The following is a 14,392-nucleotide window of genomic DNA, read 5'->3' as shown; positions in this document are numbered from 1 at the left end:
GTTACTTTATATTGAATCTGAGAGCAATTCCACCCAGCATCAGTTTATCTGTTGTGTTCTGTCCTGTTCCTCCTCAAAGTCATCTGGGCCATTATCCTTCCAGAGTAATTAAGAGGGAGAATATTACCTCAGATACACCCCCTCACCCCTCTTATGGATCAGCCCCTCTCAGCATGATGGATGGAGGGCTGTCACATCAACCTGAGCAGCAGAGGGGTGCAGGACTGGCCATAACACACCTCTAATCACATAAAACCAAACACTTGTCATTACACACTCTAATTGTCAAAATGCAGATGGCAGGGCTGAGTAATAACAGCATCCTGAATGACAGGGTCAGCACTGTGATAGAAAAACGAGTCTCTTTGAGGACTGTAGTGAGATTTGCTGATTTTCTTTTCTGGTTTACTTTGATTTGTAAAGTCAACATATTATTCATGATGTATTTCATCTTAAAAACATACACATTTCTATCACTTTTTCCTCATTTGTAGGTAGGGTTGGGTATTGATACATATTTCCTGATTTCAATTCCTATACATTTGGTAATAGGGTATAAATATTCATTTTAAAAATGCATATTGTACATGCATAGTTATTTAAATTAAAAGGGACATTGTTACAAAATAAATATTTTTCAAATAAATGCTTTCTTTTGAACTTTATATAAAAAAATCCTGAATAAAAAAAGGTTCCCACAAAAATATTAAGCAATGTTTACAACATTAATAATAATGTGAGATGTTTCTTGAACATCAAGAATATCTGAATAATTATCAGAATAATTTCTGAAGAATCATATGACACTGAAGACTGGAAAATTCAGCTTTGATTTCACAAAAATAAATGACATTTTAAAACAATGATTTTAAATTGTAATAATATTTCACAATATTACAGTTTTTACTGTATTTTTGATCAAATAAATGCAGCCTTGGTGTGCATAAGAAACTTTTTTCAGAAACATTTTAAAATTGTACCAAGCCCAAACTTTTAAACAGCTGTGTAAATCAATTTTTATGTGTATAAATTAAATATTCCAGACAGTTAAAATAAAAACCCATGATAACAGATTCAGTGAATTTGTGAATCTTTCTGAATGATTCATTCATATGAGTTGTTCATGAATCGACCTACACTGGACTGCAGTAAAGACATGTAGAAAGATTTGTTTTCTTGAAATTATTTTGTGGCCTTTTTGTGTTTTCAAATTTAATTTGGACTGGAAACTTGGGTAAAATATGACTTCTTTTAGCATAGAATAAAAGATGAATCGAACAATGAATATCATTTAAATTAGATTTGCATTAATCTGAAAAATAGCTTTTTTTTTTTTTTTTACCCTGTTTCTTTGGATAACTGTGTTTGCTAAATGAATAAACGTGAATGCAATTTACCTTGTGTCTCTTAATGGTGGGCTTTATAGTGGATTGAGGTGATAAAGAGTAAACGAGCTTAAGCCACAAGCCTGCAGATTCAAAACAAGTGAGCTGTTGTGTTACAAAGGAACAAAACAAACATGAAACGATAAAAAGAAAAAACACCATACATTATTGTCTTTCAGTGCTATTGCGTGTGCGAATAACAAGTTATTCGTGAAAGGGCTTATCTTGAATATTAGTATTAGCTGAGGAGGCTTTAGGGCACATCTCTTCTCTCGCTAACTCCAAAGCTTCCACCTCAGGGGCAGAAGAACTGAAAAACAATTGGATCCCTTTAATGTCAAAGCATGTTAAGAAGGCCTTCTGCCACCCCCATATCCTGGAGAAACCTAAGTCAGAAAGAAATTACATAAATCAAATCCATTTTCATTATTACAATATTTCAGAGGCATTATCCCTCAGACAAAACGCAGTAAAACCCCATTTATTCTTTTTAATCCTTCAAAGAGTGGCTGATATTACCTGATACTGATTGGGTTTGCACGGGGTACGAGTGTGAATGACATCAACAAGTCTGAAAGGCTGGAATCATGTCGGTGGATCCCATTGAGATGATTAAAATAAGTCTGTGTGTGTGTTTGTGCCTGTCTGTCTCTCTCAGCCTCTCACTGTCCTCCTGCTCTCTACTCGGACGTGCCATTATACCATTACAGCACATTCAAAACAAGTATGATGTTTTAAAAGAAATTCAAATGGGAGAGAAAGAAAACAATAGAAACAAAAGAGACAAGCAAGGGGAATGTTTGATTCTTAATTAAAACCCACTTCTGAGCCTGTGGTGAAATATTTGATCAGTAGTTGTCTCAGGAGTTGTTTGAGCTCAAAGCAATGAATTTCAAGTTTCGCAAGGTTTGTGAATGTGTTCACACGCTGAGTCGGGTCATCAAAAAAAAAAAAGGATGGGGGGACTCATATACAGCTCGTAACTGCATTTAAGGATTGTGTATATAATTACAATATTCTATCTATTCATCCATCCCTATCAAAAGAGGTCGGAAATCAGAGTTGAGAATTCTTCAAAAGTGAGGTGTAATTAGCAGAACATAAAAGCGGTTTAAAAAGAGAAAAGCGGCAAAGGCACATGAGTGTTAGTGATTGACTGGGCTTTAAGTGGGAGTCCCCGGAGAGAAGCACTTTCCCGTGATAAAGATCCTGAACTGTAGAATCAGCCATAAGCAGATTAGTACAATGGGATGAGGAGGCTTTGAGAGTCTTTAGCCCAATTCACTGCAGCAGAGATCGACTGAGACTAGTCTAGATAAATCTCAACACCCCCCTCCTTCCCTGCCTGCACTTAGCCCTTCAGGCCAAACATCCCTCTCGAACCCCGCATCCCTCATCTGGACCTGATGCAGCGTGGGCCATGTCCAGAAACCAATGACATGCTGAGAACGAGTGCATGACTTACCAGTGCTCAAGCAGGGTTCGCCTAACAACGCTAATCGCAAATAAATGGCTGCGTTACAAATGCTTTGTCCTGTTGTCCTATCACCCGGTGATGTAGATAACAGGGGTGTGTGGTGAATTGTAAACTCTGAATGGGACATTACGGGGGGGGGGGGGTCATTAGGTCCTGTTAGCATGTATGACTCTATACAGCTCTTCTCTCATGTCAGGACTTGTCGAGTGACAGTACATCACCTCCCAGTCTGCACTGTACTGCACAGGGGCCAGGAATCCAAATGACACAAAGAGTTATTCGGTTCGTAATGAAGCCGCTTAATGAAACCATTGCCCTTGAAAGTTCTTCATCAATTTCAACCCTCCCTCGCTCTCTCTCTCTCTGTCTCTACCGCTCTCGCTCCGTCTTGTCAGCACAGCCACGTGGCAGCTCTATATTAATTAAAGTCACCGTTTCCTGAAGTACTTAAGTGAGGTGCCCTCATTGGTAATGAGCAGGTTCAAAAGAGTGCCATCCCTCCAAAATGACTTTTTAAACCAGCCTTATTAAGCAGAAAATTATGCCCAAATCAGCCTACAAGCTCCTCATTAAAAGCCACTGATCCTTGGCCGCGCACTTGTTCGTCCGATTTTAATTAGGAACGCACGAGTCTCACTGCCGTGTTAAACGCCATTAATCTTCCCTTTCATTCCGTCTCAGACGCCCAGGAATGCGGAGAGCCAGCCCCGCTTGCGCTTGCATCCTCCGCCTCCTGTCTGCCTGCCAGCCTGAGGGAATGTGAGCGCCGGCTTGAGCTGGGGGCGGCGTATGAGTATGTCCAAGTTAGGAGGAGTTTCTTCTATCCGTGTGAAAACCCAAACACATTTCACAACACTTAATGAATTCAACATTCAAGTGCATGAAGTAAAATGTTTGTCATAAACGGTATAAAAAAATACCTCACTACATAAGACAGGACAATTTCAGGACAGAAGAAGGTCCTGAAGAAGGCTGTTTTGCCGAAACGTGTAGATCTACTTTTAACTATTTGTAATGATTTAAGCCCAGTACATTAAAGGCTTTTTATCCTACCATGTGAGTTCCTTGGAAGTATTTCGTCTACATAAATTAATTTTTACCTCCACTACATCCAATGAGCACCAGTGGCTTTATAAAGATACCCGTGTGGCACTCTCTGCTTCAGTTTCCTGTAAGATTTGGTAATTTGTTGTAAAATTATAGTAAAATTGAAACTTAATTTTAATTTTGCATTATTTGAGATGTAAAGTTGTGCATGTCACTTTTATGGTTTTAAATTGTAAAATTCTGTAAAAAATATTGTAAAATTTAAATGTAATTTTACAAACGCACTCACATTCATTTTTTTCTGTTTAAAATTGTGTATTTTATTTGTGATGTGCTTGTCCGTTTTATGGTTTTAAAGTTTGATAAGATTTTATAAAATTGTTGTAAAAGTGTTATAAGATCGTGTTTTTTTTATTATTATTATTGAAATTGTTTTTCAGTTATTGTAAAATTGGATTACTAGTGTTTAAAAATAAAATTCCGATTTTTTACAGTAAAATCATATTTTCACACAAAACACATCTTGTGGCTATACTTTTGAAATTAATATCTACCCCATTCACTGTCATTGTAAATTCTTCATCCAGATTTTTACTTTTTCTTAAGTTGAAAATGGAAATAATTTTCTTATAGTATTATTATACAACTATTTTGTAGTATCATTTTTGTAGGATTGTTATACTATTAAACTTAAACTGAACTGAAGCCAACATATTCTTTAAAAAATTTAAACTATGATTTTTCCCCTCAAAAAACACATGCACATAAAGTTGCGTGATGCGTTATGATTTAATCTGCTGTGTTTATTAGCCATTGCAGTGCAGCACACCTTGGCCTGCCTGCCTGCCTGTCAGAATCCTGCGTGCATGGAAGATTATGGATGGCCAATTACATAGTTTCTGGCATTAATTAATGATGTTAACCGTCTCCCCCTGCTCCTTACAAAACAGAGTCTCTCCTAAGCTGCCTCCAGGAGGGCAGACCGGGTGAATGTGTGTGTGTAGGCGTATTGTCTGTAGGGTTGCATCTAAATAAATTAATGTACAACACGTCCATATGTTAGTTAATGTCTTGCAATTCTATTACTATCTTTAAAAATCAATTCATGTTTTTCAAAGAGACCTTTTTAGCATGCACGTGTCAGCAGTGTGCAAGCATGTCATGTGCTACAGTACCACAAATGCCCTGATTGTGTGTTCATGAATGTAATGGCCCTGACAGTGGAGGGGAAATGTGGCTGAACTGGTGCATGTCTCTTTTTTCAGTGTTTCTATTCTCTTGTCGTCTCCCCAAATTTCCCCCCACCAGTTTGGCGTCTGAGGGCCATTACAGAGATTAAGCTGAGGAAGTGGACTGGCTGCCCTGTGTGTCAGCTCACATACTCTGACGAACTGGGAGACAACCACTTATTCTCTCCTCCTTTCTCTCTCGTTCTGTTACGCAGCTTTTAAAGACACTGCAAGACTACATGCCTGAAGGCTTATAGCAAAACTTTCTCTGTATTTTTATTTCAGTGATTCAGAAGTAATATTCTGGCTTCAGTACACGTTAAGCTCAATCTTCAACATTTGTGGTATAATGTTAATGTTAACACTAGTTAATAACGTTAGTTAATATGAACTAACAATAATTTAAAAAAAGTATTTATTAATTAAAGTAAATTTTTATGCCGACATTTGCTAATACATAATTAAACCCAAAGTCATGCCTGTTATTATTATTTAACAATGATATTATATATAAATAGTTATAGTCAACAAAAGGTCATAGGTTAACAAAAATGTTGTAACATATGTATTTGTAAATACTGTAACAAATGTATTGCACATTGTTAGTTAATGTTAGTCGATTTATTAACGTCACCTAATAATGTACCTTATTGTAAAGTGTACCATGGTACAAGGTGTGTGTGCTTGACAATGGTCTTTGACCGAAACGTTGCCAATTTGAACTTTTTCCAAAGGCCAAGACGCTTTGGATGTGCGTATGACCTTTTTTTAACCATGGTAATTACCACAAAAATTAATTAGCACCTGTCCCTCTTTTTCTTTAAAAAGGCAAAGATATAGGTTACTGTGAGGCACTTACAATGGAAGGGAATGAGACCAATTTCTGAATGATTTTAAAACAGAAATGTAAAGCTAATAATTTTATACAAGTACTTAAAGTTTTCTGTTAAATCTTGAGTATTATTAGAGCTGAAATCTGGTATTCTGTTGTCAAAACAAAAGTGGATGTAACTTTACACAGACATGGTTAATAAGCTTTTTTTTTTTTTTAAAGCTATTTTTCACACTAAAATTGTGTTAGCATCTATATAATGTCTTGTAGCAGTACCATTAAAACAGTGAGTATTTTAATGTTTACATATTGGCCCCAATAACTGCCTTAACTCCAAACCAAATTTTTGCATTTTTTGACAAGTGGTAATTAATTTTTGTGGTAAATGGAAATTGTTAAAAAATTTAGAGGCCTTGTACCGAAGCCAAAATATTATTTTATAGAATTTATATTTATTTATTTTACTTATTTTATTTTATTTTCAGTGATAATCAACATTATGCCCCAAATGCTGATCACAAATTGAACCTGGAATATTCTGTGAAATTAAATAAACCCAAAACAAAATTGACTCTTGATATTGCCACTGGGTCTGCTAGACTACACCAACATATCTGTATGAAGCTATAGCTTTTCCTCCTTGGGACCATTAACCTTCTTTTCTTCTCCTCTGCGCTCCTTGTTCTCATCCAGCAGTAATTCTACAGTTTAAATGCATGGTGTCAGGTGCCTTGTGGCGATGGGTGAGGGTTCTGGCCTGCATGCCACATTAAGAGCGTTAGCGGGCATATAGACGGGCAGTGCCGCCCTCCCGCATCCACGTCTGATTAGAGTAACGAACGGAGGGCTGGTCCGTCATACCGCATTGTCCCTCACGTCGGCCTGAATCACATGGCTCCTCGGAACCAAATGACTTAGCCGGTCATCGCATACGACAAACTGGGCCGCAAGCAGGGGGGCTGCGATGATGTCACAGACCCACCGAAGGGGATCCCCTCGTCTCCACCTGAATAAATGGAGAGACAGTACAAGATATGGAAGAAAACAAACAAAAAGCAGCACCAAAGGGACATAAAAAGAAGCTAATTATCTCATACGGACCATCTGTACCCTCTAAATCAGCGATTCAGCCCGCGCTCACGCACACGCAGGTCTATCGAGGGTCACCACATACAGACGTACTGCTTTATACACTTTTGTATTTCCTTCCAAACTACCTCTTCTGATTCCAGAGGCCTCTGACATTCTGCCTGCTTGCCTTCCAGTGTCTGCATGTCTGCTGTGCATAAACAGGCACCAACCTGAACGCCGTTTCCAGCAGTCCGCCCCCATCTCCCCTTTGTTGCTCTCGGCCTGTTTGCATCGCCGAAGCTCGCAGTCCCAAACATGTGTGTGCAGCTATATACGTATGTACATGAGTGAGGGCAGAGCTGTGATGTGCTTCCTCAAGAGCTTAATGACTCTCAGCAGTGCTGTCAGAAACACTCGGCAGAGTCCGGCACTTAAGGGCATATGTTTTTCCCTCTCCTCAGCCGCCTGCGAAGAGCGACAAACACACACAAACAGAAGCTCCCAGCTACGGTAATGAAATCATTCTGCAGTGAACCCACAGAAAAGAAGGGCAAATACTGCGAGACGTGAGAAATAGCTGTATCCATATAATAAAATAGTTTTGCTTTGGAGGCAGATACAGAAGGTGCACTTATCAGCACTCATCATATGCCATAAAACAGGTATTTGCAATTAATAGGTAGGTATGCAAGTTGTTCATCTGATTGCGTATCTGAATCACATGTTTGAGCAAAATGCTAATTAGAATGGAATAAAGTCCTCTAAAACACAAAATGCTCAGATTTCAAATAATAAGAGTTTCTCATATAGGCCTACCTGTAAGAAAAGCTCACAAACAAATAAACCTTAAAAATAGTTGGCTGAAATAGTTACTGAGTGAAACACTTAGGAGCTGCATAACTTGTCCAGTTAACAAATTACAGATTCAATTGATATAGCTGTTCAAAAATGCTTCAACTTATTACTAATATATACTAACGCTGGCCTATACGTCAAAGTTCTTGTTTCATTTAGATTCAAACACCACCGAGTCAAGGCTCTGAACGATTCACTGAGTGAGTGAGTCTGAATCAAATCGCTACTCACAAGTAAATGAAAGGGCTTTCATAAATCTTTTGACTGACTCATTAAAAAGAAATGGTGTATTAGAGTCATTTGTTTCATGAATCAGACATCATGAGTGCTGGAAACACTGTAATGAATCTAATGACACAGCAATCTGACAAATACCTTTGAGAAGTGACAATACCTCCTGCATAGGCAGTAGAAATGTACATAACTTACAGCTTGTTTCTTGTCAGCTACTCGTGTATTTCATACTCACAAAGTCAAAGTGTTCCGTGGTTTATCAGTGAGAGACAGCGTAACTTCAATGTCTGGAGCTTACGGTGCGAGGGATGGGACAGGTTTTAGTTCACTGTTGAGTCCACTTCAACTTGTGGGATGTTATAATATAATATAATATATCATGCTTGATGTATATAAACCTCTTTCCCAAGATGATTTTAATTTATCATTTGTTAATAATATATTATTATGTGTTAAAAGAAATAGCCTTTAAGAACATAAAATAATAGGCTATAGGCTAGTTCTACGTAAAAAAAAAAAAAAGTTACTATTCCCATCTTTCAAATCCATTCACTGATCGTTTCTTTTTTTTTTTCATAGGCTATTTGTAATATATTTATTGTTATATTTACATTATCTTTCCTTTTATATATCTCTTTATATATCATAATTAACGCTCTCAATTAACTATTTTAAATAGGCTACACTATATGTTTAAATTCCGTAAATATCCTACAATCATTCCAGTAAAGCTTTGACTTCGAAAATTTCTAAATGTAATTTTAGGCCAGTAGATGGCGGTAAACTAGCGTCTTTTATGAGCTATTATCGAGTTCAACTGACTCAACTGATTTGCTAAAAACACCAAATCATTTACAGCTAAAACAATGGACCTGAACGAAAGGATTCGTTCACAAACGATTCAATAGCGATCGAAACACCACTAATTACATCTTCTTAGGTTCAACGTAAAATAAAACCTTTTTCATCTCATTTGAGTGAACATCCTTTTAATTAGCCTATACTTTCTAGAAGGTGCTGTAGGCCTATATCCAACGTCTTTGAGCAAAACCTTTTAATTAGCAAATTATAAGATTCCTCTTTAAATCCAGAGGTCCTGCAAGAATCAGAACCACAACAATCATCAGAAACTCATCTTAAAATAAGTTCATAAAAGCAATAAATAGGCTAAACAAAAAGAAAAGTCATTACAGCGGTCACATTTCTTATCCACGCCAATTAGATGAAATCAAGAGTGATTAGAAAAACTGAAACAGCAGCGCGCTTGTCACTCTAAATCGGCGCTTTCCTCCTTGTCAGAAGTGTTCAGCGGTAAGTCACATGTCGGGATAGCGCCGGTTCGACGCGCCAGCGGTGTAATGCTGTTACGACACGACACTGTAGTGAAGCACCCACCGGGAGTGATGACTGTTCATTTAACGCAGCGTGAGTTCAAGATCACTTTCTCTCGAGCGCGCACTTAGTGGACAGGTACAGAGACTGAAGCTCATTAGAAGTGATGGCATAATTGAATCTCGTGTTTAAAAACACTTCTCACTGTAATGACTATAAAACACATTAAAACTACATTTTATGCATAATGTTATGCTTCTTTGATGTGTAAACAGTATTTTTAGGTAGCTCACTGCACGAATGGGAGCGTTTTACATTATGAAAAACTGATTATTAGTTTTTTATTTTAAACATTCCCTCAGACAAATATGTTCATTGCATTTGATTATGCAGTTTAACAAGTGTTAATAAACTGCAGCTAAAGGCAAATATTTTAATACATGTTGGAATATCAGTTCCTTTAAAAAGTAACGGGATTGAGCCACTACTAAGCCTTGTGCTATAGTGTTTTCTAAAGAAAATGTGTACATTTGATAATACAGCAAGAAAAAGTTCTATCCTAAAAATCTATCCTAATGGTGAAATTAAATTAAATTAAGTTAGACTGTTGATGTGTCATAAAAACGCCCATAATAACACAGTCGACATCAGCTTTTCTTTGTTAACTGCACTGTTTATGTTTATTGGGGAAATAAAAGACACCTTCATCGTGCAGTGCCAGTGACTCAGGAATCGTAGGCTACTTTTTTCTTTTTTTTTTCAAAACAGAGTTCAAAATTACAATACAGGCCTAAATCAAATTAACTTAAAATATATCATCTTAAATGTAGCCTATTAGAGACAGAATTTAATTCTCACAATTATTTTAAACGCGTTATGGTGTTTATTTGCCTACTCTGTTTGCGCAATACATCTGTAAAACGATTAAAAACGAATTTGTCCGAAATCGATTCAATGTTAGATCACTGACAAAAGGTTTAGTTAAAGAGCGGTGTGTATGAAACTGCCTTTGCTGCGCTCATGCATTAGCAGGCTGTGGACGACAGACGCAGAAATCGTGTTAATAAGTGGAAGGGGTAGGTTACAGAACACTGCCGATTCACGATCACACAAATACTCAAGGACAGGTCCCCTCGGCCCCGGGGCGCTTCCGACCCCTGCACAACAGCAGCAGGACGCGTCTTACCAGTGAAGACCAGAGACCAGTCCAATTTAAGAGATTATAAATCCAATACACGTTAGAATCGTGACACAACCCTTCAATAGAAGTGTGGCAGAGACACTCGTGTTGGCATGTACACGTGCTAGGCCCTGTTTACTATCAACAATAGAAAGCACTGAAGCTTTTATTTTGGACCATCAATACTGCACAGTTATTTTAAATCCTTTAATGGTTATTAAATGATTTGCAAAATGACACTGCATGTGATATAGCCTATGAAACGAAAGCATTAAAAAAACTGACCTCTGCAGTACACATTAGGTCTATGAATAAACCAGAAGCCAAAGCTTGTTCATGTCAAAGGACGCATTATTTGAGAAAAACAAAACAAACAAAAAAACATCAACTTGCAAACACTACACGTTTTCCTCCAGCAAAGATTCTTCATTTCTTTAAAACAGTTTGAAAAGAAAGTAAATGAGTAATGTGAGCATACTGTATGTTTGGGAGAAAGCAACAGAGATGGTCGTAGATATATGTTTTAATTATAAAGACATATAAACAATATACAGTATGAAACTCATGTCGCAACAAGATCAAATGCTTTGTAGGCTCGATCAAGTATTCTTCACAGTTGTACAATACAATCAAGTGAATTGTGCAATAACAAAAACAAAATCTTTTTAGGCCAAACATTTGAGAATGTTACACCGATGGAGGTGAGACAGCTCAGCTTCCGTTTATTCATTTCTGACACAGGTTTTTAGGAAATTACTGTTTGTGGACAATTGCAGTAAATTGCATAGTTCACCAACAACGCTGAAACCGTAAGAGAAAATGTCTGAATTGAGAAATAAGTCCTCCGCAAGCTGTGAACATAGAATTTCTTGTTTGTTTGTTAGTTTTTCACACAAATAATCATATTCAATCCACCACTTGGGATAAAAGGGAAAAGGCTTTTAAAAATTGAGGGGTTTAAAAGCTTGTTCCAGTAATACCGTGTGCCTCAGTTAACATTATTTATTGTATTATCTGATTAATCATCGTAGTTACTTAGACACGCAGCAGGGGTTTTGAATCAGACCTAAGCCAGTTCCCAACAAAACAACGCGAATTCAGAGCAACATAAGGATGAAGCAGGAAGAGTTCAGCGCGTGGAAGTCAAGGCTTGTCGTTGCAGTGTTTGAACAGGTTGGACGGGGTCCCGTTGAACGAGGTGCATTTCTCCGCGCAGGTGGCCAGCGCCGTGCTCGAAAACGGATAAACGGCCGCCTGTCCGAAAGGCGCGAGCGCGGTGGGAATCGGCGAAGTTATAGTCTGTCCTTGGTTCAGATAAGCCACCAATCGGCGCATTTCCTCCAGCGCCTGCGCCTGCATTAGGATGTAGTTTTTTGCAAGAAGCAAAGTTGCGATTTTTGAGAGTTTTCTCACAGATGGACTGTGCGCGTAGGGGATCACAGACCTCAGGCCGTCCAGCGCGTCGTTCAGGTCGTGCATGCGTCTCCGCTCACGCGCGTTGATGCTCAGCCGGAGAGATCTCTGCTCCTTCGGCTTCTTGGCGAGCGCGCTCGGATGCTTCTCTTCATCGAAGCCCGCGCCTCTCTTACGAGACTCGAGGTGGTCGAAGCCGTCGTCTTCATCGCTGGTCTGCTCTCCGCCGCTTTCGTTCGACTTTCCCGTTTGACCGGAGAGGAAATCCGCGGCAGGTGTGAGGGAGAAGCGGCCGGGACTCCCAGCACCATGGCCAGCGCCGAAGCTGAAGGCGGACTGTCCGTAGCGCTGCGTCAGGTCCAGCAGGGTGTCGTTGCTGATCGATTTCAGCAAGTTTTCTTCGCCGACATTCATTTTGGAGAAACGAAATAAAACTAAAACAAAAAACGGAGCGGAACTTTGGCGCGCGCTCTTGAAAGCTTCCTCGCGTTGTCTTCTTTCTTTTCTTTCGTTGGCGTTCTGCAAAGGGCTGCTGAAAATGAAGACACTTTTTGATAGAGATCTTTCTTCCCCTATCACGCTCTTCCGCTCAGACAGCGATGTTGCGTGTACTTTAGACGCGTCGTCTGAACTCGCGCGCGTTCTTGCAGTGCGTCTTGCCCTCGCCCTGGGCAGATTGAGACTCGCGCGCAGTCCTACTTGCTAGTGAGTAAGAGCGCGAGGCCCCGCGGGATTATCACTCTGTCCAATCAGGAGGGCGTTTTAATTAAGAAGATTAGAAACTGGCATGCTCTTAAATTCAACTATAGCAATGATAACTGCTGAACAAATGATGGCATAATGCAATTCATGGCATTGAACCTAACATTCTGTAATATTCCAATCAGTTTCACCGAATTAACGCAGAATTGCCATAACAAAATGTTTCTTTTTAGTTAATTAATGATCAACTTGATGCATAGTAGGCCTACATTTATTTCTGCCACTTGCAGCCTTGTGAACTAATTGGTTAACAAATGTAGAATATCTCCTAAATGATATAATTGTTGTAGACTTGCTGACCACTGAATTCATTTATTATTATTGATTGAACCGTGCATAACAAGTTGTTAAAAACTACAGGTTCAGTTTGTAGTCCTAAAACTGGAGCAAAATTAGCAGCAACGGGTTCCCTCACAAATTTTCTCTGAAATGGTGGTTAAGTAAATAGGATAAATAAACTAAGATCTGTGAAAAACTATAGGCCTAGAAGAGACACAAATAACTGTCAAACCATGTAAAGAATAGTTGCAGCAAATGACTACAACTACCAGAAGGATCTGATTGAACGCTTGAGAATTCACTGTTCTTTACTGTTAGCACTTAATTTGTACTGTAAAACTGAGCTTCAAGTCTCCTTTTATCATTTTTCTTCACGAACCTCATTTTACTCATACACTGTGTTAGAAAGCTATAGGAAATGATCTATGGAACCAGTGGAAGTTCCAGTTGGCCAAAAATTGAAGCTACTAAAGTTACTAAATTTGGCGACATTTTCTCAAAATTGACACATCAGTATTTTTCTTTTTAGCATGCAAGCTAAATTCAGTTTGTTGTAGTGACCTGACGCGTGTCTCTTGCTGGACACGGAGGAAGTGAATGGGGGAGAGAGCACGTGCTGTGAGGGATTAATCGCATCGTCTGGATGAGGCCCAAAAGTGAGCTTCAACACCTCCAGCCAAAGTCCAAGACCGCTTTACCTACAACAAATTAGATTAGATGGGGACATTTTCCTGGGTATTTACGGGTTGGTAAAAAAACGCAACGTTGATTCTTTATGGAAGAAGTGGCCTGGTAGTTAATAACACAGAACAATTTAGTCATCCTGGGAAACAGTTATTATTATGTTACAGAAACAAAAACATTTATTTAAAGCTATTAAACAAGTTGCAACCATCACTCAGTCAAGACTCTTTCTGAACAGTAGACAAACGAAGAAATGGCCCGCTCACTAACACAGACCTATTGCAATGATGATGCACCGCCATCTAGAGTTCATTTAAGAAAAGCACAATAACCAAAACCAGGCAAAATATTCGCACAGCCAAACTAACGGATTTAGAATAATAAATACGGTTAACACCAATAAAATAGGTCGATAAAAATGTTGATAATACTCTTAATTTTATTGTTAAAGCTTCAAATATGAAGTAATACACTTTTGATATTTGTTAAAACGTGTGAATTCAGCTTATAGTAATGCTGAAGAGCAGCCTATATATACATTTAAAGTGGTTAAAGAACTGCGTTTTTATTCCTAAGCAGTGTTATTTTAGGATCACTAAGAGATTATTATAA

The 14,392-nt window shown here is 38.4% G+C and overlaps 1 protein-coding gene across 1 annotated transcript; it reads right to left on the bottom strand.

Moving 5' to 3' along the window:
• Nucleotides 1-10,893: 10,893 nt before the first annotated feature.
• On the bottom strand, nt 10,894-13,013 carry bhlhe23 (basic helix-loop-helix family, member e23). Its single transcript, XM_058764410.1, has one exon. It carries the CDS (start codon nt 12,467-12,469, stop codon nt 11,786-11,788), a length of 684 nt encoding a protein of 227 aa, XP_058620393.1. The 5' UTR covers nt 12,470-13,013; the 3' UTR covers nt 10,894-11,785.
• Nucleotides 13,014-14,392: the final 1,379 nt, after the last annotated feature.

Source organism: Onychostoma macrolepis, chromosome 23, assembly GCF_012432095.1.
Source record: "Onychostoma macrolepis isolate SWU-2019 chromosome 23, ASM1243209v1, whole genome shotgun sequence".
Taxonomy (NCBI): domain Eukaryota; kingdom Metazoa; phylum Chordata; class Actinopteri; order Cypriniformes; family Cyprinidae; genus Onychostoma; species Onychostoma macrolepis.
Note: the sequence above shows the minus strand (reverse complement) of the source record. Positions and strands in the feature narration are given on the sequence as shown.